Source organism: Xenopus tropicalis, chromosome 6, assembly GCF_000004195.4.
Source record: "Xenopus tropicalis strain Nigerian chromosome 6, UCB_Xtro_10.0, whole genome shotgun sequence".
In the NCBI taxonomy this organism is placed as follows: Eukaryota; Metazoa; Chordata; class Amphibia; order Anura; family Pipidae; genus Xenopus; species Xenopus tropicalis.
Window position 1 is genome coordinate 122,726,114 of NC_030682.2, and position 27,217 is coordinate 122,753,330.

Consider the following 27,217-nt stretch of genomic DNA (forward strand, 5'->3'; position numbering starts at 1 on the left):
ATTGTGTGTGATAAGACTATTTGCATTGCTTATCCTTGGTAAAATTCTCTTTTTAAATTATGTTTTAGCTTCAAAACAATACGTCAGTTATTGAGAAACTCCAGAAAGATCTGGATCTTGCCAAACATTTGCACACAACTGACTTAGAACGCTGGACTTTACAAACATCTCATATACAAAAGGAATTAACCTCTGTTAATCAGGCACATCTAGAGGATCTGCTAAAGATACAAGAGTGCAAAGACAAAATATCAAGTCTTCAAGTAAGCTTGGAAAATGCTGATCGCCTGTATAAAGAAGCAAACATGAAGGTAAAGAAAATATCATTATTACCGGTTTTGCATCAATGTGAGCCTAAGTTATCATTTTTTTTTTCTTTTTGCAAAAGCATTCTGCTTGTAAAATAGGTGAGAGTGAAAAATAAATGTCCAAATGGGGAATAAGGATTTATATGAGTATTGCTGCACATTGCTGCTGCTCAACTGAACTTTGCCAATGCCCAATAAGAAATTAATGCGTTTGACTGCTCAAAGCAGTCTAACACTTTTTGATGAATTGACAACTATCAGCTTTGATAAATGAGTCGATTGGTTAAAACTTTCATGTCAGCAAAATTTTTCAGACAGTCAGGAAAGTTTTCATAAATCCAAAACAGATTGAGCTACTTGAAATATTTCCAGATTTCAAGTAGTTCAACTTATAAACCAAACCTCCATGGTTGCATTAGTAATTGAAAATGGTAGTACACTGGCCCCTCTTCATGCTGCTCAGCTTTATAACATCACCCTTACAAACAGGTAAATTATCTTGAGAATTGAGCATTAACCTAAATAAACTGAATTAAATATCACACTCTTTTTTAGAACTAAACCTAAAGGTTGTGAGTGAAAATGAAATATTTTACTTTTCTGGTTGGAGTTGCATTAATACCGGCTGAGGCCCTTAGAGTGTTTCCTAAATTTTCAGATTGCCAGTAGACCAGTCTACAAATAAACTTTTTTATTTGTTTGAATTTTGCTATATGGTATTAAAAAGTAATCTATTCTATGAAAACCCCTGTGTAAATAAAACACAGGTTGATACCTGCTTGAAGTTACTCTGGTTGTTACTGTGAAAAAAATGACTACTTCTGCCATTTGATTAAACCCCGCCACAGAATTATAGATATATAAAAGCATGGTTGTGTTAGTCATCTTGATCTTGCAGAATCTGAATAATGCAAAAAGCCCTGGGATTTGGTACGTTCAAACATATTCATTATCATTCAAAAAGGTTATATTTTGTGCTTTAAGAGATACCTGTGACATTTTGGGAGTTGTTTATCGAAACTCGTATTTGTGTAATCTTCATATTTTTTTCTACTTCTAATAACCTTGAATTTGAATGTTACCTTATTTATTTAAAAATCTAGATGAAAAATGTGATTTAATGAAACCGTAAAAAAACTTGAATTTATCATTTTTACGTCATCACAAAGCTTAACAAAAAAATGAAAAATTCCAATTGACTAAATAGTTAAAATTTTGCCTAGGCCAGCTCCCATTGACTTCTACATTACCTTGCATGCTTTTAGATGCCAAAGTTTTCAAAATTTTTTTTGCTTAATAAATATTAAAAATTCATTTTTTAACCATTATTCAAATTATTTTTTAATGCCAAAATACTCACATCATGAGGAAAAAAAGAATGTTGATAAATAACCCTCTATGTTTCCTATTTTCCTTGTCATCTGTGTGTGAAGTGTGCTTATCTGTTCGAAATGGTAATTTAACTTCACTTCATTACTACAATTTTTACAATGAACAAGCTCCTAAAGTAGTGAAAAAAACAGAGATTGTTTTGTTTTAGACTGAAACTGGAGAAGAAAATATTCAAAAGAAAAATGAGGAGATTCAACATTCACAGCTGCAGGTAAAGGATTTGCAGCGAAAGTTAAAAGAAATGTGCGTTCAGGCCAAGGCAAATGCATCCGCTGTAGAGCTGCACAAGAACAAATGTCAGTTATACGTCAGCACTATTATAGATATGGAAAAAAAGATGGAAACCCTACAAGAACAAGCAACAGAAGCAGCCACTGAGGTATAATTGATGTACAGTATTGAAATCAAATCAAGTGTTGAAATCTTTGTTGCCCTAGTATCTTCTGATACAATTAAAACATTTTGCAATTTAGAATTGTGTTTTTTTTTTAACATTTGTTTTGGTGGTGTAAATGGTTTAAAGCAGTGATCCCCAAACCAATGGCTCATGACCAACATTTTGCTCACCAACCCCTTGGATGTTGTTCTCAGTGCCCCCAAACCAGGTAGTTATTTTTTTAATTCCTGACTTGGTGGCAAGTTTTGGTTGGTTTACTACCAAATAAAGCCCCCTGTAAGCTGATAGTGTGCATAGAGGCCCCTAATAGCCAATCTTTGCCCTTATTTGGCACCTCCATGAACTTTTATAATGCTTGTGTTGCTCTCCAAGTCTTTTTACATTTGACTGTGGCTCCCGAGTAAGAAAGGTTGGGGATCCCTGGTAATAAAGGTGCACAGATTAACTCATGGCATAATCCATATCATCCAATCAGCAGGTATATACTGCAGCATAAACTAGTTAGCTGTTAGAAAACAAAAAGCTGTTTCTACTTTTTGCCTTTTATTACACTAGTACAAGTAGCACAAGAATCCTAACACACTTGCTTTGTTACTTGGCTCTTACTATTAAAGCTGGTCATACACGTGAAGATTTAAGATGCCAATCTGGCTCTTAGTCAGACCAAGCTGGAAACTTATGTGCCCCCTAATATGGGCCTTTACCGAAAATCAGCCAGTTATCTACCAAGCAGGTTTAAAAAAAATTCCCTCGGGTGGGGACCGCATAGTTCTCCATTATAATATGATCATTGGCTCAGGGGCCAAGTGATGGGATTACCCCAATATGGCCCAATATGTTAGTGGCCAAATCAGACACAGATCCGCTCCTTTGGTGACCTTATCTTTTATGTGTATAGCAAGGTTTACCAATATCAAATGTTTTTAATGATAAATTCTGGGGATACACAAAACAGAAAATAAAATCTAAAATGTAAATTTACTGGTCGTGCTGAAAACTATTTGACACTTACTAAAATGTTTTACTGATGTCTTTTAACTTTACATAATTGTGAAGAGTATGTGGCCAGATGTTATTCATGTGTTCCCAAAGTGTGTGCACTCTCAGGCTATTAATGTATTTTTCACCTAAACGGCCAAATTTATCAATATTCAAGATTGCATTTTCTGCAGTTCGTAAAAATTTGCAGCAAATTACATGACAGCTATTATATGAAATAGAGATTTTCACACTCAAATATAAAGGATAAAACGTTGCTTCTTAAACCTAGAAAGATTTTCAAATACTGAAGATTTTACAGCATCTGAAATAAAAGGAATACTTTTTTTGCCTGTTTTCAGCATTTTTTCCCTAAATTTATTTCAGTGAACAAGAAATTTCAACCACTTGAATGAATACTTAACCAACAGACAGTTTATATCATGTTAAGTGGCCTATTAAAGAATCTCCCCAAACTGTAATATCTATATCAGTAAATATTGCCCTTTTACATCCTTTCCCTTGAGCCACCATTTAGTTACAGGCTGTGTGCTCCTTCAGAGATCACATGACCAGAAATAATGCAGCTCTAACTGTAACAGGAATTAGTATGGAAGTAGAACTCTGTCCATGCATTGGTTAATTGGGCCTAGCATGTATGTGTGCCTTGGCTTGTTTGTGTGCACTGTGAATCCTATGATCCCAGGAGGCAGCCCTTAAAATGACAGTTTTCTATTTAGGAGTACCCAATAGCACATACTACTAGAAAAGTATATTTTTATAAGCATGGTTTATTTAGATAAAGCAGGGTTTTACATATGAGCTTGTTTATGCAATATATTTTTATAGAGACCTACATTGTTTGGGGGTTTAGTTTTCCAAATAAGCTCATGTTGAACAAAGGTGTTTAGTGCCCCTTTAGAATACTGTTCAAAAAATAAATCTGAAATTGAATTTGTTGATACATTTCTTATTAAATTGAATCTGGTTTTATGCATTCTGATGCTTAGTTAGCTCACTTCATTTTTTTCCACTCTAGGGCAGTTAAGAGAGCACAGAGCATCCTGAGAATGTTGTTAAGGCTATGGAAAATGATTTGAAAAAATGCCCAGGTTTATGAAATACTTTAAAAAGTAATGTTTATGAAAGGTTTTATTCATCTCATGATATATAAAATACCCAAAACTACCAAAACATTTGTGAAACAGTGAAAAATTTGTGAAACGTAGTTGGCACGTGCCTATGTTGCTGTGGCCACGTCCATTTTTACATGACCGTGTCCAATTTGCCGCCACCATTTTACCGTGACCGCACCTATTTTGACATGACCGCAACATTGTTTCGATGCGCGTCAAATTTTCGCTGAAGTTTTGCAAAGCAATTTCCAATGCAACCTGCGGAAGTTCGCTGCAAATCCAAGCCTGACGAAAACATTTGCTCATCACTAATTATATTCAGTATCTAGTGCTGATAAGTCGAAAACAAATGAACTTTCTGAGAAATATTTCACCAGTCAGCTGGGTGATTTTATAAGTTTCCCAGCATTTTAAACTCCTAAGGGGATACAGTCACCGATATCCAACCATAAAGGTTCCACTGAACTTTTTCAGGTGAATTTCACTCTGATTTGAAATTGTGATCCACTGTGTATGTTGTTGATAAGGGGTGTTGCAGGTCCCCTCCTTTTCTTAGGTATGGTTGTTTCATTTGGGCATAAATGGCCTCCCTCATGTCACAAAGGGGACCTGCAGCACCATTTGTCAGCAATGTACAATGTCACTTTAACATAGTGGAGAAGGCTGAAAAAAAGACAAATATCCATCAAGTTTAACATTTTTGCACAAGTAAAAGCTTCCTAACTATGAGTTGATTCAAAGGAAGGTAAAACATTCCCTCTTCAATCTGCCTCAAAGGGAAAAACACTTCTTCTAATCCCAATAACTTGGTAACTTTGTATTTTCTTACTCTCTAAAAAGGCATCTAACCATTTCTTGAAGCTGTCTAATGTATCTGCCAGTACAGCAGCCTTTGAGGAGAAACTTGCACAACTTCAAAGCTCTCACTGTAAAAAAAATCATTAGGAATCTAAAGGTGGAACCTCCTTTGTTCTATTCTGAATGGATCACCTTGTGTTAAGTGCTGAGCGAAATTTTTCGGCAGGCATGAATTCGCTGTGAAATTCCATATTCACTCATCACTACTTGTGTTCACTGAAAGGACCATTTGGTGAATTAAGCTTCTTTTGTATGGTCCAATCAATATATAAATAAACACGCACATCAGCATTCCCTTATTGCAATAAAAAAAAACATTTATTTTACATAGAATCCATCCTTTGTGCATCCCATACATGTACAAACAACATTACTAAGGCCAACAGACCCTTGCTTAAAAGAACATCCATACCCTGGCAGTTTTACAAAAATTTATACTGTAGTGCAAAGTACTGTATCATATGTTAAAAGACATGCCCATCTTTGTATTGCACTGACGACATAAAGAATTCCTTTGATATGATAAAATGGTAAATTATTATATAATAAAATATTTAGTAAATATAACCAGTTAATGGCAGCAGGTTTTCTTGTCTACCATTAAAGTTTATATGATAAAACTGTTGTTCTCCAAGTCAAGGACCCCTTTTCACATAGACATATATATTCAAAAAAATAAAATTATATAAAAGAAGATAAGAGTAAGACTACAAGTTGATCACCCCAACACATCACTAGTAGGGAGACCTGTGTTTAGTAAGCTGCAACAGTGAACATTTAGATAAAGAGGAGACAACTACAACACCTAAACAGTATATGTAGAAAAAAAAACATTTTCTAAACTAAAAATGAGAGGTCGGGTGTGCAAATAAAATGATATCTGCATAAGATACATAATGATGTAGGGCATATTAACGCATGATAAAGAGTTGTATAGGATGAGGAAAGTAGAAGTGTTGCGGTACATGAGCACAAAGGTCAGCATGGGTAGAAGTGAAGTTACTGTAGAGACAGAGATGGTGAGAGTAAATAGAGAATTATATTAAAGGAAGAGAACAAAAATATTAGAATCTACAAATATAGCAACAAGGGTTACCAAAGACACCTTAAGATTTGGCTACATCAAAATAATTTTACAAAGTGACCTGGTTTTACATAGGAGCACATTGATGGAAAGAAAGAACAGCAAAAAACAAATGGGTGGATATATACAGTAATTCTAAAATTAAATGAAAAAAGTAGGGCATGTCAATATTATGCTATTGCAAATGGTACGGAGAATCCTCCAGCAGCCTTTTCATTTTTAATTTATTTATTTTTTGTTTGTTGCGCTTTAAATAATGCTGGCTGACTGCCAATCGTTTTCATTTCTCACAAGGAATTTAGTGCATGGATATGTGCCAAGTTATAGTGTGCCTCCGTGTAACGAGCGCCGAATTAAGCATTAATGCCCGAGGAAGTGTGTTGTGGGACTGTAATGCTTAGAACATCAATGGGAACAGAAATAGTAATTACTGTTCACCTCCATTGTGCAATACGTCATTACTTTTATATGCTTTCTAATTATTACTTAAACAACTGAGTAGATCTTAGCTAATTAAAACACTCGAGGGACTGAAAGCACATGCCAAAACCAGCTTGGCACTGTTAGAATGTTTGAAACATAAAGATGATTGACTTGATTTTTACACATAAAAGGGAGTTCAACCAAATATGTTTTATTGCAACTTTTTATTTTGCTCCTGATATTTGGGTACTTGAAAATTGTTAGTCAAATTTACAGAACCAATTTTGTTACTTTTAGTCCTCTAGTAATCTTACTGAATTCTTTTTTTTCGATCACCTTGAACTGTGGTAAATACATTTCTCAAAGATTGATGCATTGACACATATATTGATTGTCAGAATAGTTTGTTTAACAATTACCTTTTCACTATGGCAACAGAGCAGTCAAGAGTTTCCAAGAATTACTCAATTACTATTTGGCAGCTCAGTCTCTCTGACTCTGCATTTGGTTGCCAGTTTGGTACCACGGTATTGGTGTTTGACCTGGCTGAAACTCAAACTTCCTTAGCCTTCTCTTTGTGCTTAGATGCCATGGGCTCCAGTCAGCACCAGCCCGGTGTTACACTCTGCTAGAATACACAGCCATATAAGTGCTCACAATTACTTTCTTCTTGACTCTATCTACTGCTACTCCTAGATACCAGTGTTCTGAGCCTTACCTGCCATAGACCTAATTTCCCAGTCCCAGATGATCCTGGCTTAGTTAACCTTCAAGTATCATTAAGCGTTTTCCTGCCTGGCTATCCTCTAGAAGTTCTTTTGTTACCTGCAATTTTTCTGAACATTTCCTTGCACAAAAGGGCTTGAAATTGTTCTGTGCTAATCTAAGAGACTTTGTAAATATACTTGACCTTTTACCTGTAAGTGTGCCTACCCCGTTGTACTCAAGTACCTCTGCTGCCTCACTCTTCTTGATAGCCTGAATGACAAAAGGCTTCTGTTACTTCTTAAGCTTTATCGCAGGCTGTGTTCAGTGAAATATTAGTGGTCAAGGCTGTTATTTCCCTGTACTGTGAAAATTGCACTGATGTATATTTGCGTCAAAGGATTATACAATATGAAAATATGCCAACAGTTACTTTGCCAGCCTATTTAAAAAGTAATGTAGTGATTAATATCTGCAATGTTGGAAAGTAAATGGAGCCTTGGTGACATGATTTCTACACCACATTACCTGAGCCCAACCTCTCCACATCTATATTATATAAAAAAAAACCACACCAATATGTTTTTTGCCCTGTTGTAATCAGACTATAGCATGAGTAGTAGGTAATCAGACTAGTATGAGGTAGGTTGGACAGGTTCTAGTTCTAAGCCATTTATATATACAGGACTTTAGAATTATCTCAGCCTATGGTTATGATATTGTGTGATTTTATCATCCAAGAGACGGCCAAATAACATGTTCCATTCATTCAGGCTGATGGCCAGAACAAGCTGATGTGTTGGGAAATTAGAAGAAGCTGATACTCTATTTCTTTATGTTCCAAAGTCTTATACAACAACTGTTAAGAGACACCAGATGATGATAAGTTCAATTTGACTTGTAGTTTATAATTGTTGTACTACATGTAGAATCCATTGCAAGCTGCATTGCCATTCATGTAATTGTCTGATAAGACTGGGGACCTCATATACGAACAATTTTATTATCATAACAACTAAATACTTCCTCAGATTTATATTTATAGTGTTATATGTAGGGTTCTCAATGGTCAATATTTTGATAAATAATAGCAAACATGTACAAGTCTAGGTGGATGTGCAATTTGTCCTCACTAAAGCCACTACATTTGCAAATGAATTTGCATCATACCCTGGCAAAAATGAGAACAGTGGTGATCAAAAGGTTCATTTCACCTGATTTTTTCCGTTCATTAGAACATGAAACATACTATCTGTGGCAGACACAGCTCCAGACAGGCAAGGAGACTGTAGCTCTAAAACATGTATATCAGCGTTTGAAGTAAACAACCAAAAATAAGAAAACCTCTGAAAAACTATCCACTAGCCTTGCTTTGTGATTTTTTATTCCAATTTCAGTAACTTAACCTGATTTATGCATAGTGCAAATCACAAATTTTAGACACAGACCATTTTTTTAACAATACAGCATTCTTTCCACAATTTCTGAACTAAAAGTAGATGTTGACATGATCACGGATGAGTTGAGGGTCCCTGTGAAGTTGTGAGCCTTTCAGTTATACCGTGTCCGAATACACCAAAAGAACACACAAACAAACTTCTTCTTTCTATATAAGATTAAAGCAGCACAACTAAATTCCAAGTCAGCAGAATGTAGCCGTAAGAGTGCAAACTTGATTATTCAAATATGTATGTGTCCTTCCTTTTCCCCTTAGCTAGGTCATTTCTTAGCAACCAGATTAATTGAACATGTATTGAGATTAAAGTATGTGGCCCCTTGTTGTTCTTCCCCCATCCTGTCTATTTTAGATTCTCTCATGTCAAAATTAGAGATTACATCAAAGCAAAACGTTATGTTTAATACTTCATAAAAGGCTTTCTGCAATTTTCTGGTATTTTGGGGGAAACAAAAATACCCTCTCGACTTTTTCTTTTCCATGATATGTAATTGCTTAAGCCTTTTGGCTCAGGTTTCTCAGGCTCTTGGTCATCTTATTCTCCTACATGCACAATTAGACATGCAACCTCAATTAAACATAATGGGAGTTGTCTTGATAATCCCATGAAATGCTTAAAAAAAAATTAACCCTGTGTAGCAATATCAAGAAACTTTCTCAAAAGCAGTGTATCAAAAAACAGAAACTGGTTTTGGAGACAATTCTCTACACTTTATATTGAAGGGATAGTTCACCTTAACTTTATTTTATGTACATTTTAAAAAGGAATGTGATTTGTTATTCCCCTTTCATGTTTTTCATTAACAGCTCAGAAAGCTTGGGCTTATATATAATATTTTGTGTAATGCAAGCAAAAGTAATTCTAAGTTTCCCAGACAGGCCCATTTTAGGAGCACTGTCTCTGTTCAAAGTTGTCCCCTAGTAAAGCCTGTTTGCTGCATATGTGCTATGTAAACACCAGCGGCCAACGCAGGAAAATAATTGGTAGAGAATAAGAAATAAAATAGAAAGTACTGTACTGGAGACATGAAATGTCAAGGGTGCACTCTTTATATTCCTCTGTGTTCTGAGCCATTATACATTGACCCAGTGACATTGTGTCAATTTCCTGTTTTGGGTGATGAGTAGTGATTTTTTTCGCTAGGTATGGATTTGAAGTAAAATTCCACATTTCACCATAAATTAATTTTTTGGCGAAAACTGTGGCAAAATATTGCTGAGAAAAACACCACATTCACTTTAATGCATTTGGAGTGAGAAAAAATGGCCACTAACTTTAATGCATTTGGAGTAAAAAAGGTGACAAAAAAATATCCACTGACCAATGTATTTTGTGTAGAAAAGATGTGAAAAAAACAGCTGTTGACTTCAATGCCTTTCACAAATGTTTCAGCAGTTTTGTAGATTTTTTGGCAAAATGGGAGAAATTTGCTCATCACTGGGGATGAGGACAACCAATAAATGCTGTAATTTCATATGAGTAGATAGATCACCTTTTCCTGAGATTAGGGAAGCCTGAAATCCACTTTTTCCAGATTTGACTGATTGCTGATCTTCCATGAAGAATTCAGAGTCTGAACCACAATTTGCATACACAAGTGAGCTTAAACCTGGCGCAAAAATTAATTGCGTGAAAAAAATTGGCACCTCCCATTGTCTCATGGTCTAAAGTCACATGATTTAAAAGAGAAGGAAAGGCTAAGTCACTTGAGGGTGCCAAAATGTTAGGCACCCCCAAGTGAATTTAATCGCTTACCTTTTACCCTGGGCTGGTGCCCCTGTTAGGAGAAAACCGCACCAGCCCGGGGTACCTGTAGAGAGTGCTTCCTCCTTCCTTCTTCTGTCTTTGTGCACTTGCGCATGCGCAGTAGAGTGAAAAGCCAAACTTTAAGAAAAAAGTCGCTATTTTGACACAGAAGGAAGCGCTGCAGGTACCCTGGGCTGGTGCGGTTTTCTCCTAACAATCAAACCAGCCCGGGTTAAAAGGGGAACAATTAGGCTGATGCCACACGTGGCGTTTTTCCGCTGCGTATTTTCTAATTCTCTCGGCGGCTGAAAAACGCCTGATATCATCATCCATAGAAATAGCTAGAAAAGACTCGAAGCAAACCACACAATGCGGAAATACGCTAGAAAACGCCTTAGTGCGGATTTTTCAAGCGTAGGCTGAAAATACGCCAGTATTTGCAAAGCAAGCTATTCCTATGTATACGCAAAGGCAGCTGCCAGACCTAGCAGAAATACACTGCGTTTTTTGCTATTTCGCACTATTAGCACCATGGAAACGGGATTTGCTTACGTCACCAGTACTAGGCTGAAAAACGCCATAGTCTCGGGCTGTGTGGCTTGTACGGCGTTCTTAGGCTGAGAAAAAATGCAGTGGAAAAACGCCACGTGTGGCATCAGCCTTAAAGTCACTTGGGGGTGCCTAACATTTTGTCACTCCAAGTGACTTTTCCTTCTCCTTTAAGGGCTCAGGTTTGGTTTGGCCAAGCACTTAGATTCTGCCACATCCCAAACTGAGTCTGGGATTTAGAGAATGATATACTGCCACTCAAGTTTCAACTTTCTACCAGAAAGCGATGTTGTATTAAGGTACATGTTGGCCATTCGTGGGGAAGGAAACCATCCTGAGCCATTAAGTTAAAAAAATCCTGTCGGCCTTATAACCTACTCAAGGTGCTTGAATGCTCTCATGTTGCATTAGATATCAGCTGCACATATATTTATTACATGGAGACCTTTCCTTTAATCTCCTTTGGTGTTTGTTTGCTACAATGTAGAATGAGATTTTGTTCTGTATCATGTTGCCATGCCTCCACTTTCTCTCCTCACAATAGTGTGCTGGCTGTAAGGCATTTTTATCTTTTAGAGATACATATAAAAGTTTAGTGTATATGTAGATAATATAAACAACTGCACATTATTTTTACCAATACTGATCATGATATACATCTTTCAGGAGGGGTAGAGTTTTACCGACTCCTGGACATAAAAATCTGCCTTAAGTAAATTAAAGAAATACATTGCAAATGTAATGCTTTTCATAAATCTGCTTACTGTTAGCAGAAAATGCAAACTACATGCCATTCTCATTAGAAAATCTTCTTGGAATTCTACATTTGGGAATCAAGGTATGCATTTTGCTGGCGCGTAATGAAGCTGAACCATTAGCTCACTCAACACTTATATATTATTATATTATAGATATTTCTGCTTTGTGGGCCTCTATGAATTTTATGTGCTTGCAAGGGTTTGTTTATATGTCTTTGGAAGCAATACAACTAAAATATTAAGAATATAAGAAATCATTTGTACTATACACAGTATATGCTTAAGTTACCAAAACTATTCCAAATGGTAGAGAAATTTAATAAAAGTTTCCCCCACTTTCTATGCTTAGGTTTGGGCATATTCACAATGTAATTTTTATTATTGCCTTTTTCTCTGTAATAATAAAACAGTACCTGGTACTTGATCTAAAGTTATATATAATTAATCCTCATTGGAGGCAAAACCATTCTATTGGGTTTATTTTAAGTTTAAAAGATATTTAGCGGACTGGTGTTTATAGAGCAGTATGGGGATTAAGGAAAGACACCTTATCTGGAAACTCCAGGTCCTGAACATTCTGGCTAGCAAGCCCCCTACCTGTACTGTGTTTGTGCAAATTTGAGTAATCCACCATCCATTCATTAAACTTGCAGTATTCTTTCTTTACTGATTTTGAAATTGAAGGATTTCCATGACAGCAGTGGATAACAATGACCATATAAGACTGGCTGGTTTCACTTCTGCTTGGGCTGATATAGACTCTCCTAAGCTTCTCCTAGACCTTCTTCTTAAGGGAAACTATACCCCAGAACACTGCAGGTCTCTATAAAAATGTATTGCATAAAACCGCCCATATGTAAAAACCTGCTCCATCCAAATAAACCATTTATATAAAAATATACTTCAAATACATGTAGTATGTGCCATTGGATGATTCTAAATACGAAAAACATTCCATTTTAAGTACTAAGTGCTACCCCTGATTTGTGTAAGTCACAAGACAGACAAACAAACCGAGGGCACACATACATCAGCCAATGAATGGACATGGTTCACACTTCAGAACACTTCACACATCTATTCATGCAACTCTCACAAGCAACAGCTGTCTCTATGAGTTGCATGGCACCTTGGTATCACAGAAACCCCACAGGAGGCACACCTCTTTGAGTTTCCGTTGCTACCTCTATGAATAGTTACATTGTGATTGGATTATTGGAAGAATTTATATGCTGAGGACTTCCCATGCCAGACGTTGCTCGGATGAGTAGTGAATTTTCTTAAAAAATTACTCAGCAAGTCCAGTTGCTGTAGATTTACTTATATTAGATATACCATGACCTGGATGAATGAAAACCTTATTGCCATTAATTTTGGAGAGAATACTCTAAAACTGGTTGGGGAATATAAAAGGACAGAAGAAAACTGACAGACTACAGAAACCATCTATGCTTTATTCTCAGATACTGACCTCAGGGACACACCCTTTGTTTCCTACGCCTGTGTTCCACTGTAAAAGTCACAGAGCCAACAAGGCCAAGAAGGCCCAAAAACATCTACTAAATGTTCAATTTTCTGTTTAAAGGCCTCAGTGATAAAGCTGATTTGTCTAACCAGTTCTTTTAATTCATTTTTTAATGTCACAGGATAGTAAATCTTTGGCCATTCTATTATGATATTCGTTTTTGTATAATAAATATACACTGTAATTCACATGGGATCAATCAGTTGTAGTGCAACCGATTCTCAATATAACATTCAGCAAGGTTCTGTATAGACAGTTGCTTTTGAAGGACATTTGCAGTCCCAGTGTTCAGATGTCTCTACAGAGTATTGCCAGTTTACAGTCTAGGAACATTTATGAGAAGTGTCTTTCAGTGAAGGTGAATGGTTCATTAACTGGGCTGGGTATCTAAAGCCAATCCTTGAGTGACGGCTAAGCACATAAATGATGGGATTTTACAGCACGCTTAGCTTCTCATCTGGTACACAAGACATAAAGCTTCTTTTATATTACAATGGGAAGAGGAATCTCACATTGTTCAAAATACATTTAATTTTTCCAGGTTATTCCTCGGATGTCAATAATAATAATTAATAATGTATGATATGTAGACAATTAAATAGCAGAACTAAATGTGCATGTACATTGTTTGCATATAGATATGTATCTCTTCAGCCTATACATTAACCCTGCCTTCTTTTAAATTGCTATCCAGTAAAAATGCAGCCTTGTAAAACCACTAGTTACGATATAATGTATAATGGGCAAGCTGGGACTTTGCCCTTAAACAAAGCATCATGTTGAATACTGCGGTCAGAAGTAGTCATTTTTAAAAAAACACATTATAAATATAACATTATTATTAATCATTACATTTTTTCATTTTTTACACTTTCAGTAAATTGATCATTATTTGCTTTATGCGCTTTTCTAATCCCTCTATATTTTTTAGAGAAAGTGTAAGGTAATTTGTATCTCTCCTTTCTATGAGCTCATTGCCTCAGTGTTCCTCCCAGCTTACATATTGGACATAAGTGGAATGCTATATACATTAAAGCTTTGTTTAAACAACCAAGATAAAAAAACAAAATTCCCATAGGAAAAAAAACATCAATAAATTGCAATAATCTTCTTTTCGTAATTGAGGGTATTGATATGCCTGTAGCATGTTTTGTTTTATATACCTGCAGTATGCCCATTGAGCTTTAGATATAGCAGAATAGTTTGTTTTGGGTATAGTAATTCCCTTAAATATGATAGAGATTTGGCTTCTTCACTGTTTATAGAGGTCCCCATAAGGGATTCTTTAGTTGTACTAGGATTTCTTTATGGTTAATTTTGTTTCCATCAAAAAGGTGTTCTACCAGTTTTATGGCCATAGAGTGTCAAGGCAAGATCCTAGGGAGTCTGCTTTTCAACTGAATGTTTACTCAATATTTCTATATAAGGGACCAGGCCTATTGATAACATAGGACACTTGATTAGCTGTGGCCTCTATAAGATGTAAATTGGGTTAGAGCACCCACACAAAATAAACTGGGAGTGGAGCATACAAAACAGTCCATTAGACAGACAGTAAGCTCTACAGGGCAGGGACCTCCTTCCTACTGTGTCTCATACCACATGACACTTAATCTCTGTGTATTTATACTTATTTATTGTATTCAATATAATACTTGTCCTCGCTGTGTGTAATCTTGTATATTGTAAGACTGTGTAGTGCTGTGTATTATTGTAGTGCTTTATATAATCTTGTATATTGTAAGACTGTGCAGTTCTGCATATCCTTGCAGTGCTTTATAAATAAAGTTATACATACATGCATACATACATTTATTGTGGGTGCCTTCAGCAGTACTAAACCACAAGGACAATATCTAAATGATGCCATGTAAAGTTTGCACCAGGTCTAGTAATCTGAAGCAACCAACCAAGCAAACAAGGAACCAGAAAATGGTGTTTCTAGAGGTATAGTACATTGTGCCGGTCCAAGCCAGCTCAGCACCCTAGGCAACCCAGCCAGCCACCTTGTCCCCACTGCAGTGCTTGAACGAGCATGGGAACAAGCACAGTCACTGGGCCCCAGACTAGGGGTAGGTAACAGAAGAGGTACCTGTCTAGCACTTCCCCCCATTGCACCCTAGGCACTTGCCTACTCCTAGTTCTGGGCCTGCAAGTATGTTAGGGGATACATTAAGATAGGTCGCCCTTCTAAAGTAATTCCTTCGCCTTTCAACCCCTCATGAAAAGGTAGCGCTTTATTTATGGGGCAACTGCTGGTCTCTGTGCTTTGGAATACAGAGGCCTATGGTAGTACAGGGCAAGGTGCAAAGAGAAAGAAAAGATGATGAATTGCTCCCATTTTTTTGCACCCTGCCTTTTACATAGTAAATGATACCCTTTGTGATGGCACAACTCCATATTTATGTTATCATCCTTCTTAAAACTTGCACCTTATCACAAATGTAGCAAAATGTATTGATTTGGAGTAAATGGGCCATAACTTGATTTAGGTCTTCATTTTTCCTTTTGTGTCCTATGCTTTAGTTTCACAAATATATGGAATCTATTTAGTTTCACAAATATATGGAAAAAAATCCAAACACTGGATGCTTCATTATTTGCTCCACACAAAAAAAAGAAGAAAATTCAGCAAAAAGATGATTAAACAAATCTTAGGGTAAATAAGAGACACAGAGTAAAAGTCCATTAACTATGAGTAGAAGTAAAAGTTTATCTTGAGTCAGTAATTTAGTAGTAGATCATTGAAAGTAGAGTTCCGTTTAGGAGGTGAATTTTTAGTTGTGTTCTGAAATGGAAATTGATGCTGCTTGACAAACACCAGCCATGCTGCAGTGAAGCTAAATGTAGCAATACAGCGAATAAATCACATCTAGAAGTTCCGCGCTACTAAAACATATCTGTGACCAAAGTGACAAAACAATGCACACTCCCCACCATTTTGTATAGCGTGTCCTGCCGAGCGCCAAAAATCTAGAAAGTAAAGAGATGAGAAATAAAACAGTGTCCCGCTGGGCTGACATTTTTATATAAAAACTTTGGGCCATCTGCTTGGGCTCAAAGAACTCTTTGTCCTGCATTGTTTGTACTTTCACACAACAGACACAGTATTTCATTTCATACTTTTTTCTGTTGGGTGGGGGTGTTATATTTTGAATGGTGAATTGAAATTTAAAGTCCTTTCTACCCGTTTATGTTGAAATGAGTTGATTTATTTTTGGTGATTTCAGGGTGATGTTTGTAATGTGCAACTAAAGCCCACTGCACCCTCTTTTTTAATGGCACATATCCCAGGTTTATTATTAGCCCACTTATGCAGTACACTTTGCTGCGCTAATATTTGTAAATTGTACTGCCCCACTTATGTGTCATCATATACTGCACTGCAATAATATCTTGTGGCGACTCATGTCATTTCTAGGTCTACCGTCCCATATAACATGAGAGCAAGCACTGGGTGCATTTTAGATATCACAAACTTGGGCAAGTGTTAGGTGTAAGTTTTAGTTACTGTCCCAAGTGAATTATACATCTTTGTGTGATATACTGTACATTAAGAAAGATGAGAATTAAACTGTAGTTTTTACTATGAAAGTGGCATGCTTAACAGAGCAAGTAAGAGTCTAGTGGACTGTAATGCAATATTTATTTTGTACCCAATGTGTGTATGAAGCTTTTATGATACTAGTCCTAAAACATTATAGGACAACCACAGCCCTTTAGCAGGGTAGATCTGTGCCTCCAGAGATGCCCCAGTAGCCCCCCATCTTCTTTTCTGCTGATTCACTGCACATACTCTGTGCTTCTGTCACTTACTGAGCTTAGGGATCGGCACACAATATACTGTATATTTATATTTTTTATATATATATATGGCAGCTCTGAAAGCAGTGCAATTAGCATCAGAATTTAATAATCAGCCCTGTAGCATCAGCTTATATGACAGGAAAGCCTAATTTTCTGCTTGATAATTTGTGACAACCCCTAATCTTAACTTCTCAGCAGCTGCACAGAGCTCACTGAGCATGTGCACTGACACTTCTATAAGATTTCAGTATGGTGACCCCCTGTGACAATTTTGAAGGCCTGGATCATTACTGCTATAGAGATGCTGAACCTTTAAGTTGGAGCAATAAGTTCAGTATATAAAATATTCCATTTCTAGACATATTAATTTCTAGGGTTTAGCTCTGCTTTGTGTGGCCCCCACCTGTCTGTCTTTGATGGCTTACCTTTGTATTAGCTTTAAATGGTATCAAAACTGAACTTTAAATAGTATCTTTATAGATTAACTGGCTCCCTGTATTACTCACACCTCAGATTCAGGCTGTAATTCCCCTGCATTGTTTAAACATGTAATCCCCTGTGTTGTTCACACCTTTTAATCTCTGCATAGTTCACCCACTGCATTGTTCACACCTCAGGCTCAGGCTGTAATCACCCACATTGTTTACTTCTTTACTCCAGCATTGTGTCACTGTATGTACTGCCTGTATGTGCCATACTCTGCCTGCCCTATGCTGCCCTTGTGTATGGCAAGGTGGGGTAGGGCAGGCAGAGTATGGCACATAGAGGCAACATAGAACATGCAGAGTAAGGCACACACAGACAGAGTAGAGCAGTCAGAGTATGGCACACATGGGCAGCATAGGGCAGGCAGAGTATGGCACACACAGGTAGCATAGGGCAGGCAGGGTATGGCACACACAGGCAGCATAGGGCAGACAGAGTATGGCACACACAGGCAGCATACGTCAGGCAGAGTATGGCACACACAGGCAGCATAGGGCAGGCAGAGTATGGCACACACGGGCAGCATAGAGCAGGCAGAGTAAGGCACATGCAGGCAGCATAGGGCAGGCAAAGTACTGCCTGTGTGTGCCATACTTTGCCTGCCCTATGCTGCCTGTGTGGCCATACTCTGCCTGCCCTATGCTGCCTATGGGAGGTGAACCTGGTAGGGGTTTGTTCGGGTGTTTGTTAGCAGTTGGAAATAGCCATTAAATGGTCTCTAAGGTGTGTAATTATGTGCTGGGGGTAGCTGTGCTATCCACAGGGGAGGAGGAAGAGGCATATGGATTTAAGGGTGTGTTTTAATATGACATAATATAATTCTTTCACGTGTGAATGATGGTTGATATACCCATAATGAGCACAAAGCATTTGGATTTTTGCTGCGCTACCACCATTAATGTGGGCATGGTCTTAAATGGACAGCACTGCTCTAAACAAATGTTGGTGTTCCTTTGCTGTACAGCCATCCCTTAACAAATATTTAATCCTTGTATAGCTTATTATCACCTATGGGGTTTAGATTTTGACAGATCAATGTTATCCATGGATCAGTTGTTATAAGTCACTGTTGCATTACAATTTTATTATTTGTGCTACTTCTGGTGAAAATATTTATAGAACATATTTTGAAGGCTATATTAATGAATTCATTTATCTGTGAATATATAGACAGAGTTTAGAGTTCTGGTTTCAGCAATACAAGTGATTTAAATTAGTTGTTCTCTCACCCATAACCTACACTAAAGCTATTCTTAGTTAACTTACAGCCCAGTGCACTGCTATTTGGATTTATTTTTCCTTTTAATCCATGCTTTGTGCAGGTTCCAGCATAGACCAAAACAATGCTGCTGTTTCAGTAAATGTAGCGAGGCAGTTGAGTTGCTGAACAAAGAGGTTATACTGAGTGACTGCAAGACACGGGGATACTGAATAAAGGATACAAGGGCACAACTCTTCCTCTCTAGTGGCTGGCAGCTGGAACATGCAAGTGGCAGGTCCCCATTCACACCCAAGAGTACAGGGTTCAACGAAGAATCCGATGTAACAGAGCAGCGAGTAAAAGGATGAACCTTTTTATCAACACATAGCATTTGTTTGCAGGACATGGGTTTGCAATAAACTCTAGTTACATTTTGATATATTTAACTATGTGTTTGAGTGTATATTTAAAATAAAACAGAATAATGTCTCAATGACCTTAAAGGGATACTGTCAGTTAACAGAGCTTCTCCAGCAGATTCCTGCATTGAAATTGATTTTTTAAAAGTGCAAACAATTTTTTTTGTATTTTATTTTGAAATTTCACATGGGGCCAGCCATATTCTTCATTTCCCAGAGTGCCATAGCCATGGGAACAGTGCTCTGTTAAACTTCAGTCACACTTTACTGCTGCGCTGCAAGTTGGAGTGATATCACCCCCTCCCAGTAGCCGATCAGCAGAACAATGGGAAGGGAGCAAGATAGCAGCTCCCAGTAGATCAGAATAGTACTCAATTGTAAGAAATCCAAGTCTGGCTTGGGACTCCTCCAGTTACATGGCAGTAGGAGAAACATTAGCTGTTGGGTACCGATCAACTTTTTTGATGGGTGGGACTCTTTGATGCAGCATTGCCTTTTTTTACGCTACCATACCTTTTTTAATGCAACCCCGTCTTTTTTACATGACCATGCTTTTTTACGCGACCACGCCTTTTTTTACGTGACTGCAAAGTTTCATATAACAATTCCACAATGGCAAGATGCAGAATTTTGCTGCAAATCCATGCCTGGAGAAAAAAAATTGCTCTTCACTAGTTGTTTCACATTATCAAGCAGGAAATGAGTCTGGTCTGTCATATAAGCTGGTTTTACAGGGCTGATGCTAATTGCACTGGTTTCAGAGCTACTATGTAATGAGAATCTGAATAAATTACTTATTTGGCATATATTGTGACATTTATGTATAGTCTATACAGTATATAGTGAGTGGGTCCCTAAGCTCAAGTAAGTGACAGAAGCACAGAGCGTGTGCAGGGAATCAGCAGAAAAGAAGATGGGGGGCTACTGGGGCATCTTTGGGGGCACAGATCTTCCCTGCTAAAGGGCTGTGGGTGCCTTGGGCTGGTACAGAAGCCCAAAACCCAATGTACAACATTTGTAGCCTATTACTTTATTTAAGCTTTAGTTTTCCTTTAAGAATTGATTAGCATCTCTTTTCTGCCATAAATGATCAATGTGAATTTTATGATGTACACAATATTTTTAATGAAATGGTCAGTATATTTATGTATATCTGCTGTCTATCTATATTTTATTATTTGAATTCATTTTTTAATAAAAAAAATATTCCCGTAAATGACAAATAAAGATGAATTTTGTTTGTAGTTATTTTTCCAGATGCCACTTCTTTTTGGTGCTATGAACCCATTTATGCTATTTCTAGTTTTGTCTTTAATTGTGTGTGAATCAGCAAATACCATATCATATCAGGATGGCTGAAAATACACTTCGGCAAAGGACGTTTTGCCCTCAAACAACAGTAAGTTTGTGAGAGTAGCTCGCTCTTATGTTCTTTTTTGCCAGATTGCTAACAAAAAGGAAACAATTCAGAGCCTGGAAGCTGAAGTATTGATTCTTCAGCGTCAGTATAAGGAAAAGAGCGACCAGGTAGAAACCTTTGAAGGCCTGATTGACCAGTTAACTGGAGAGTTGCATTCCTCCAAGGATGATGTTAAATTGAACAAAGAACAATGCCAGCAATACGAGCAGCTAGCAAAAACAATGAAAGAAAAGGTTGATTGTCTGCAAAAGCAGGTACCTTGTGCTATTTGATTTTCCATTTTGACAGTATTGGTCGTAAACCTGTTTGTATGTTTTTCTATTGCTGTTATTTTATTTCATTGTTGTATGTTAATTTTCAAAGGGGGATGGTTTCCTCTGGAAATAAAAATAAAAAATTGTTGGATGATACCAGAATGATAGCTTGTACTGCATCAAACTATCAACAATGCATTCTATTCTGGGAAGAAGCTGCCTTTTAACCCTGCTGTTCTGCAAGGAACTTCTCTACTTGCACGGTACTAAGAATAAGCCCCAGTCATATTCTCTTTCAGAATAAAAGAAGATATTCATTTGGCTTGAAATCAAAGCGGTAACACAGCATCTCTTAATTTGCCCTAAAATGAATCTTTAGCTAAGTTCTTATAATAGAGAATAACAGAAGATCCACTCAGGTCCGCAGTCTGGTTTTATTGAACTCATTTATCCAAAATTACCGGCCGGCCTTCCTGGGGAGCGGTGGAGTATATGAATCTTTAAAACCTGCTTTTTTTAGGCATGAAAGAAACTTTCAGCAAAACAGAGTTTTTGTCTGAAAACAATTTATATGTTTTATTCTATAAGAGCAGTTTGGCAATTTTTTTCAGCTCCTTTTTTGATGGTAACTGTTATAAAAGTTTTTATTGTTAATGGCTCATTTTTATTTACTACAGTAAGAGTTTATGCAATGCACTTGGTATATTGCTTGCAAGCCTATTTAAAAAGATCATCATATTTTCTATGACATCAAGGGGTGTATTTAATAACATTGGACAAAAGCCTCACTGGTAATGGTGCCAATAGCAACCAATCAGCAATCAGATTTGAACAGTCCCCTACAAGTTAGAATAAAAAAGCAAAGCTTTGATAGGTTGCTATGGGCAACATCACTGGTGATGTTTGTCTCCAGTGTTAATAAATACGCCCCTAAGGGGCTGATTTACTAAGACACAAATTCGAATCCGAATTGGAAAAATTCCGATTGGAAAACGAACATTTTGCGACTTTTTCGTATTTTTTGCGGATTTTTCGGCGACTTTACGACTTTTCGGAAATTATCGCGACTTTTTCGGCCAGTTCTTGCCCTAAGTGTCTATGCTCTCTGTTTGACAGCAGTGTTAAAATTAAAGGGAGGACTGGGAGTTTCTGGGTGCTACTAAAGCCACCACCATTAAAAGAAGGAAGCAAGTCAAAATGTAAAATTCAATACGCCCCATAGTCCTTCCTATGTTTAGTAAAAACGCCACACTTTTGGCTCACCTAATCACATATTTACTCAGTCACACTTACTTCACATTTTCTAGAACAGGCAGCCATCTCTAAAAAGGTATTCTCCCTTCCTTTCCCTCCTTGCTCATACTGCACATGTGTTTCATTCCCCCCCCTCCCTCTGCCCAGATCCGCTTCTGATTGGCTGTGGGGCATGTGTAGCTCAGAACAGCAGACAGGATCAAGTTACACACATGCTCAGAGAATAGGAAGGCTGCCGCTGGCACCTACAGGAAGGGGAGAGAGATTTCAGTGATGTCACTGTAGTCTTCACATTGCTGTAGGCTGCCAGCACCATATCTCAGAGAAGCAAGCAGGGATCTGGGAATTTAGATATGCAGTAAGTACTTAAAAAGAATGCCTTTAGACTTACTTTTAATTTATATTAACCTTTCATTGTCCTTTAAAGTAGACTGTGATCAGTCTACTTTACTGATCACAGTCTCTCTACTGCCAGTTACTGAACCCATATTTGTTTTCTATTAAACAAGAATGAAAGTGCAAGATCTATCTTAGGGGCCTTTTAGGGACCTACCTTCTGAATGGCAGCTCCATCTGTACTCCTGAATGTGGCCAGCTCCATTGTACCCAATCATAAAGCCCAGAGTAGCACCGCAGGGTTGGTGGCTGGCATGTCTGTCCCCTTGTCTTCTATTTGTTTGGCTCTGTGGTGGTAATTGGCAGCTTGTAGGATGTCTGGTGGTCTGATATGAATTCCAAATGGATGCATCTGGCCAGCAATCACCACCAGAGAGCCAGGAAAAGATAGGAAGTGATGCAGCCATTCAGTAATGAATTTGCATTGCTTTGCATTTAATTTAATTTAAAATCAAGACCTTTATTTCCCCAGCAATGACCATGCTTCCACTCTAATTTCTTGGTACTTTTCATATATTTAGATCTTGGATAGTGAAGATTTTGTTGATCAGCTACGTTCTGATATGACTGAATACAAGTCCAGCCATAGTCATTCCAATGAAGAGCATAATGCACAGATTTTCCTTCTTCAGACGTGCCAGAATGTAAGCAATTTAAGTATAATATATTTAAAAACTCAACTGGTTTTATGTGTTTATAAAATCAGTCAGTCATATCAATTTTGTTGTAAATTGTTGTTGTTAAAAAGAAGTGTGTATTATTGAGATGAGGCTGCCTGTTACTGCCAGAGTGTTTGCCAGCTTTGCCAGGTAATTTAGGGTGTTGTAACCTCCACTGTTTCCTCCTTGGGCACAGCAGCAGTCAAAATGCTTCATGTGTTTTATGCCTTAGAGTGACCCATTTAAAGTCAGGAAAATATTCTGGGAAAATGTTGATTCTTATTCAGTAATAACAAGAGTAATAGTTTGGTGGAGATATGGACTACATGTTTCATTTGTATTGCTCAGGTATGCAGTATCACATATTTAGATACATACAAATTGTCTGTTTGCTGCATTGGCAGGTGTAGGTTTTTTGGCTAGTAATATTATATATTTTTTAATTTTTTCTGTCATATGGTGTTACAACTGAAACCCCCGACACAACTGCGAAAGCACTAAGTAGCAATAGACTAAGGGGTCCATTCATTAAAGCAACCACAATATACATTTTCGCACGTTAGAAATTATCATGGTTACTCTGAATTCTTTCCAATTTTGCTTTTAACTATCCTAAATTCCTGCTTTCATGAATGGACCTCTATGCATCCAGTAGAGCTGATTTTAAAAGTACTTGCTCCCAGAATCTGGCTGCACTCTGCACCTTGTTCCTGATAAAAAATAACTAAAGAAATAATGCAAGGTGCAGAGATCAGTTCCAGTTCCAGAGCCCTGTCCTAACCGCCCCCTGGTGCTCCCTAATGTAGGGAGCAATGTATTCATGGGTACATGCCAAAATGGACTTGAGAGACCTGCAACAATTCTTCTTTCTGCAGGGCAGTTGGCAAAGTACAAAAAACAGGGCAGATTGGCCTTGGATTTTGCACTTTACTTTCTGCTTCTGAATTAAATAGTCTTATTGATAACAATACAACACATTACTGGTTATTTAAAAACAACATTTCTTTAAAACTGTTGTGTGCTTGATTAAACAGGAGATTGAAGTCCTACAGGCCCAGCTAAATGAAAAAACATCACAAATTGAAGAATATCAAAGAGTAATAGTGGAGCAAAAAGCAGAAGGGGCAGATGTCCTTTCCCGGCAAAATAAATATTCTCTTGAAATGGAAGAGCTAGAAAAGACTCTGCAAACCTTACATACAGATATCATGGCATCTGAGCAGAAGCATAAGTTGGACCTTGACGAACTGGAAAAGCAGATTGTCCAACTAAATACAGAATTAATGGATACCAGAAAACTCTGTTCTCAAAAAGATCAGGTATAGTATGGTTTTCAGTGTGCGGGGAAGATGTTCATTTAAATACAGTTTGGGAAAATACTTGTTTTCTACATTTTACGATATATATCCTAATTAGTTATTAGACATTCCCATGGTGTGTTTTGCATTTTAGAGTTTCCTTTTAAAATTGAAAATGAAATCCCTCGCAATTGACTTATATAAGTATGTTCCCATGGCGTCCAGTTGCTCAAGCCCTAACTTGAAATGGAAAGATGTCCAGAAAATCCTCATGTGTTTTTTGCTTCTAGTACTTAGCCACAGGCTATGCTAGAAGTGAAAAAGCATAAGTCTTCTACTGTATATTCCTGTATGATGGCGGTTGGTACTTTAATGTATTTTGCATCTGACATGTTACTAGTAGTGTCCTCCCCAACCACCACATTCAAAGTAAAGCTTTTCTTCAGCCTATCATGGAGACATCTTAGTAAAACTTAGGCAAACCATGTGAAAGTCTCTTAAAGTGGCCGCAGTGATGTTCTAGTGTTAAACGTGCAGCCTAAGCTATAAACTTGTTATTTATACTGAACAAAAGTCAGAGTCAGTTTGTTCTTATTTTAACCAATTGGCATAACCGTCTTTACTTTTTTTTTATGCCAACTCATTTAAGTTATCTGCACTCCATTTAGGTAGTAGGTGTGGCATAGCATAGAGAAACTTGTAAACATAGAATCTATGCACACCCTGGTAACTTTCACATCATTGCTGTAGCTCAGTGATCCCCAACCAGTGGCTCGGGGGCAACATGTTGCTCACCAACCCATTTTGATGTTGCTCCCAGTGGCCTCAAAGCAGGTCTTCTTTATGGTGGCATAAAGACCCATGGGTACTACCAAACAGAGCCTCCTGTAGTATTTTTTTATATTTAAATTTTGCTCACAGGTTAAAAAGGTTGGGGACCCCTGCTGTAGACTCTATCCTCCATATGTTAAAGAAAGGCACTATATTTGCCCAGGAGTAGTAACCTGTAGCATGATGTTCTCTTTATTTTTTTTAACTTTTCCTTTCATCAAAGGAAACAAAAGTTTAAGCTGAATATCCACTGTTTAAACATGTTTGCTTTTAAACAGGTGACCAGTAAATGCTACCTGCTAATTGGTTGCTATGGGTTATTGCACCTAGGCAAACGTAGTGTTTTTTATTACATAACCCCATAGGTTACCCAACCCATAAGGACCTAAATCAAATAAAAGAACCTCCTTTATTTTGTTGAATAAACAAAAACTCCTTAAAGACCACACGCAACTCATGAGAAATATATCTCTAATGTGCTCCTAGCTCTTCTTTTTTATGAATATTCTATCCACCATATTTCCTATTTAAAGCATCCTATCCACTTTTGCATTGGGCTCTGGCAGTGATTTGTGCATATTTGTTAGTGCGTGCACTTCACATTTCACATTTGGCTTCTTGGCGATCGTGCCTAAACCAATATCTGTTATTGATGTTGATTGGTTATCATCTTATAGTAGACGTTATTGTTTCGCCCTTATGTTAATATGCTGTGCTAAGTAAGACGGTTTATTAAAATAAAAGCAATTGTCACGGTGCCTCAAGGATTAAACATATTCTCAATTGTTGTCAACAGCAATTTTCCATTCACAATGAAAAATGTTTAACATTTGAACCAAAAACAAATTGCACAAATAATTAAAGGCTCGTGTTAAATACATAGACAGTCATTTAAATTTAGATCTGCAATAACATTTACTATTATTCTCTGAGGCTTTGACTGCTTGACAGAAACAAAGTACTCTGGGATTAATTTCAAGAAATGGTGCCAACTGTGTGCAATTTGCTGTAATTAAGACATGAAAGAGTACTAAATATTCAGATTAAAAGAGCCGTGATTGAATGTGATAGAGAATCAAGGTGTGGCAGCGAGCCAATAAATACCAGTCACTCACGATGAGTGCAAAATATTAATTGATTTGAAACGTACGCCAATAAAATATTACAATAAAGCAAACCAGATTAGACTAATTACTGCAGGGGAAAAAAAAAAAAAAAGAATGATTACATAGAAAATGTGACTGCCTCCTAAAGTGAGATGTAACATGTTCGTTCTGCAGTATTTAGCCTGGTAATAAAATGGGGGGAAAGTATGCAAACAATCGCTGGCACATTCCACATTCTAATTACTAAGTTCCGCTGGATCTAATCTCCCTAGTAATGAATTTTTTAAAGCGAGCGCTGCACCTGTATGATCTTTTCCTTGTTAACAAGAGGTTGCCTGTGTGCAGCCTGTCATAATGGAATTAATGAATGTTTACATAAATACATAAAATATCTTTTGCCGTCCCCGAGAAACAGTATTTTGCGATATTCCGCTCCTGTACCGCTTTAGGCAACTCATGAATAAAATTAATTCTGCTCTATAAATATATGCCTCCCTGACCCAAATTAACTTTGCGGCGAGAAATGGTTCAATTTTATTTTGTGCCTTTGATTTCCAAGTCCTGTCCTCATCACTTGCTCAAAAGTTTGTGCTGCTGCGAAGTTTTCACACAAGAACTGACAGTTAGAAAGTAGATGAATAAGATTCGACTAATAAAGTGCTGCTTTGGGCCATTTTAAATGGGGATAGGGTTTATATACAGATTGAGCTGGGTTAATTGTTGAGTAATCCTCTAGCATACATTACCACAGTTTTTGTGTACTACAGTAT

The 27,217-nt window shown here is 37.2% G+C and overlaps 1 protein-coding gene across 2 annotated transcripts in view; it reads left to right on the forward strand.

Annotated features, from left to right (window-relative positions):
• Positions 1 to 27,217, forward strand: part of LOC100495973 (polyamine-modulated factor 1-binding protein 1) — a 263,073-nt gene that overhangs the window by 113,023 nt on the left and 122,833 nt on the right. For both annotated transcript variants that reach the window (XM_018095150.2, XM_018095149.2), the window contains exons 13-17: positions 69 to 311; positions 1,849 to 2,079; positions 20,673 to 20,903; positions 23,075 to 23,197; positions 24,247 to 24,531. In XM_018095150.2, coding sequence (XP_017950639.2) covers positions 69 to 311; positions 1,849 to 2,079; positions 20,673 to 20,903; positions 23,075 to 23,197; positions 24,247 to 24,531 — 1,113 coding nt within the window. The remainder of the gene's footprint in view (positions 1 to 68; positions 312 to 1,848; positions 2,080 to 20,672; positions 20,904 to 23,074; positions 23,198 to 24,246; positions 24,532 to 27,217) is intronic.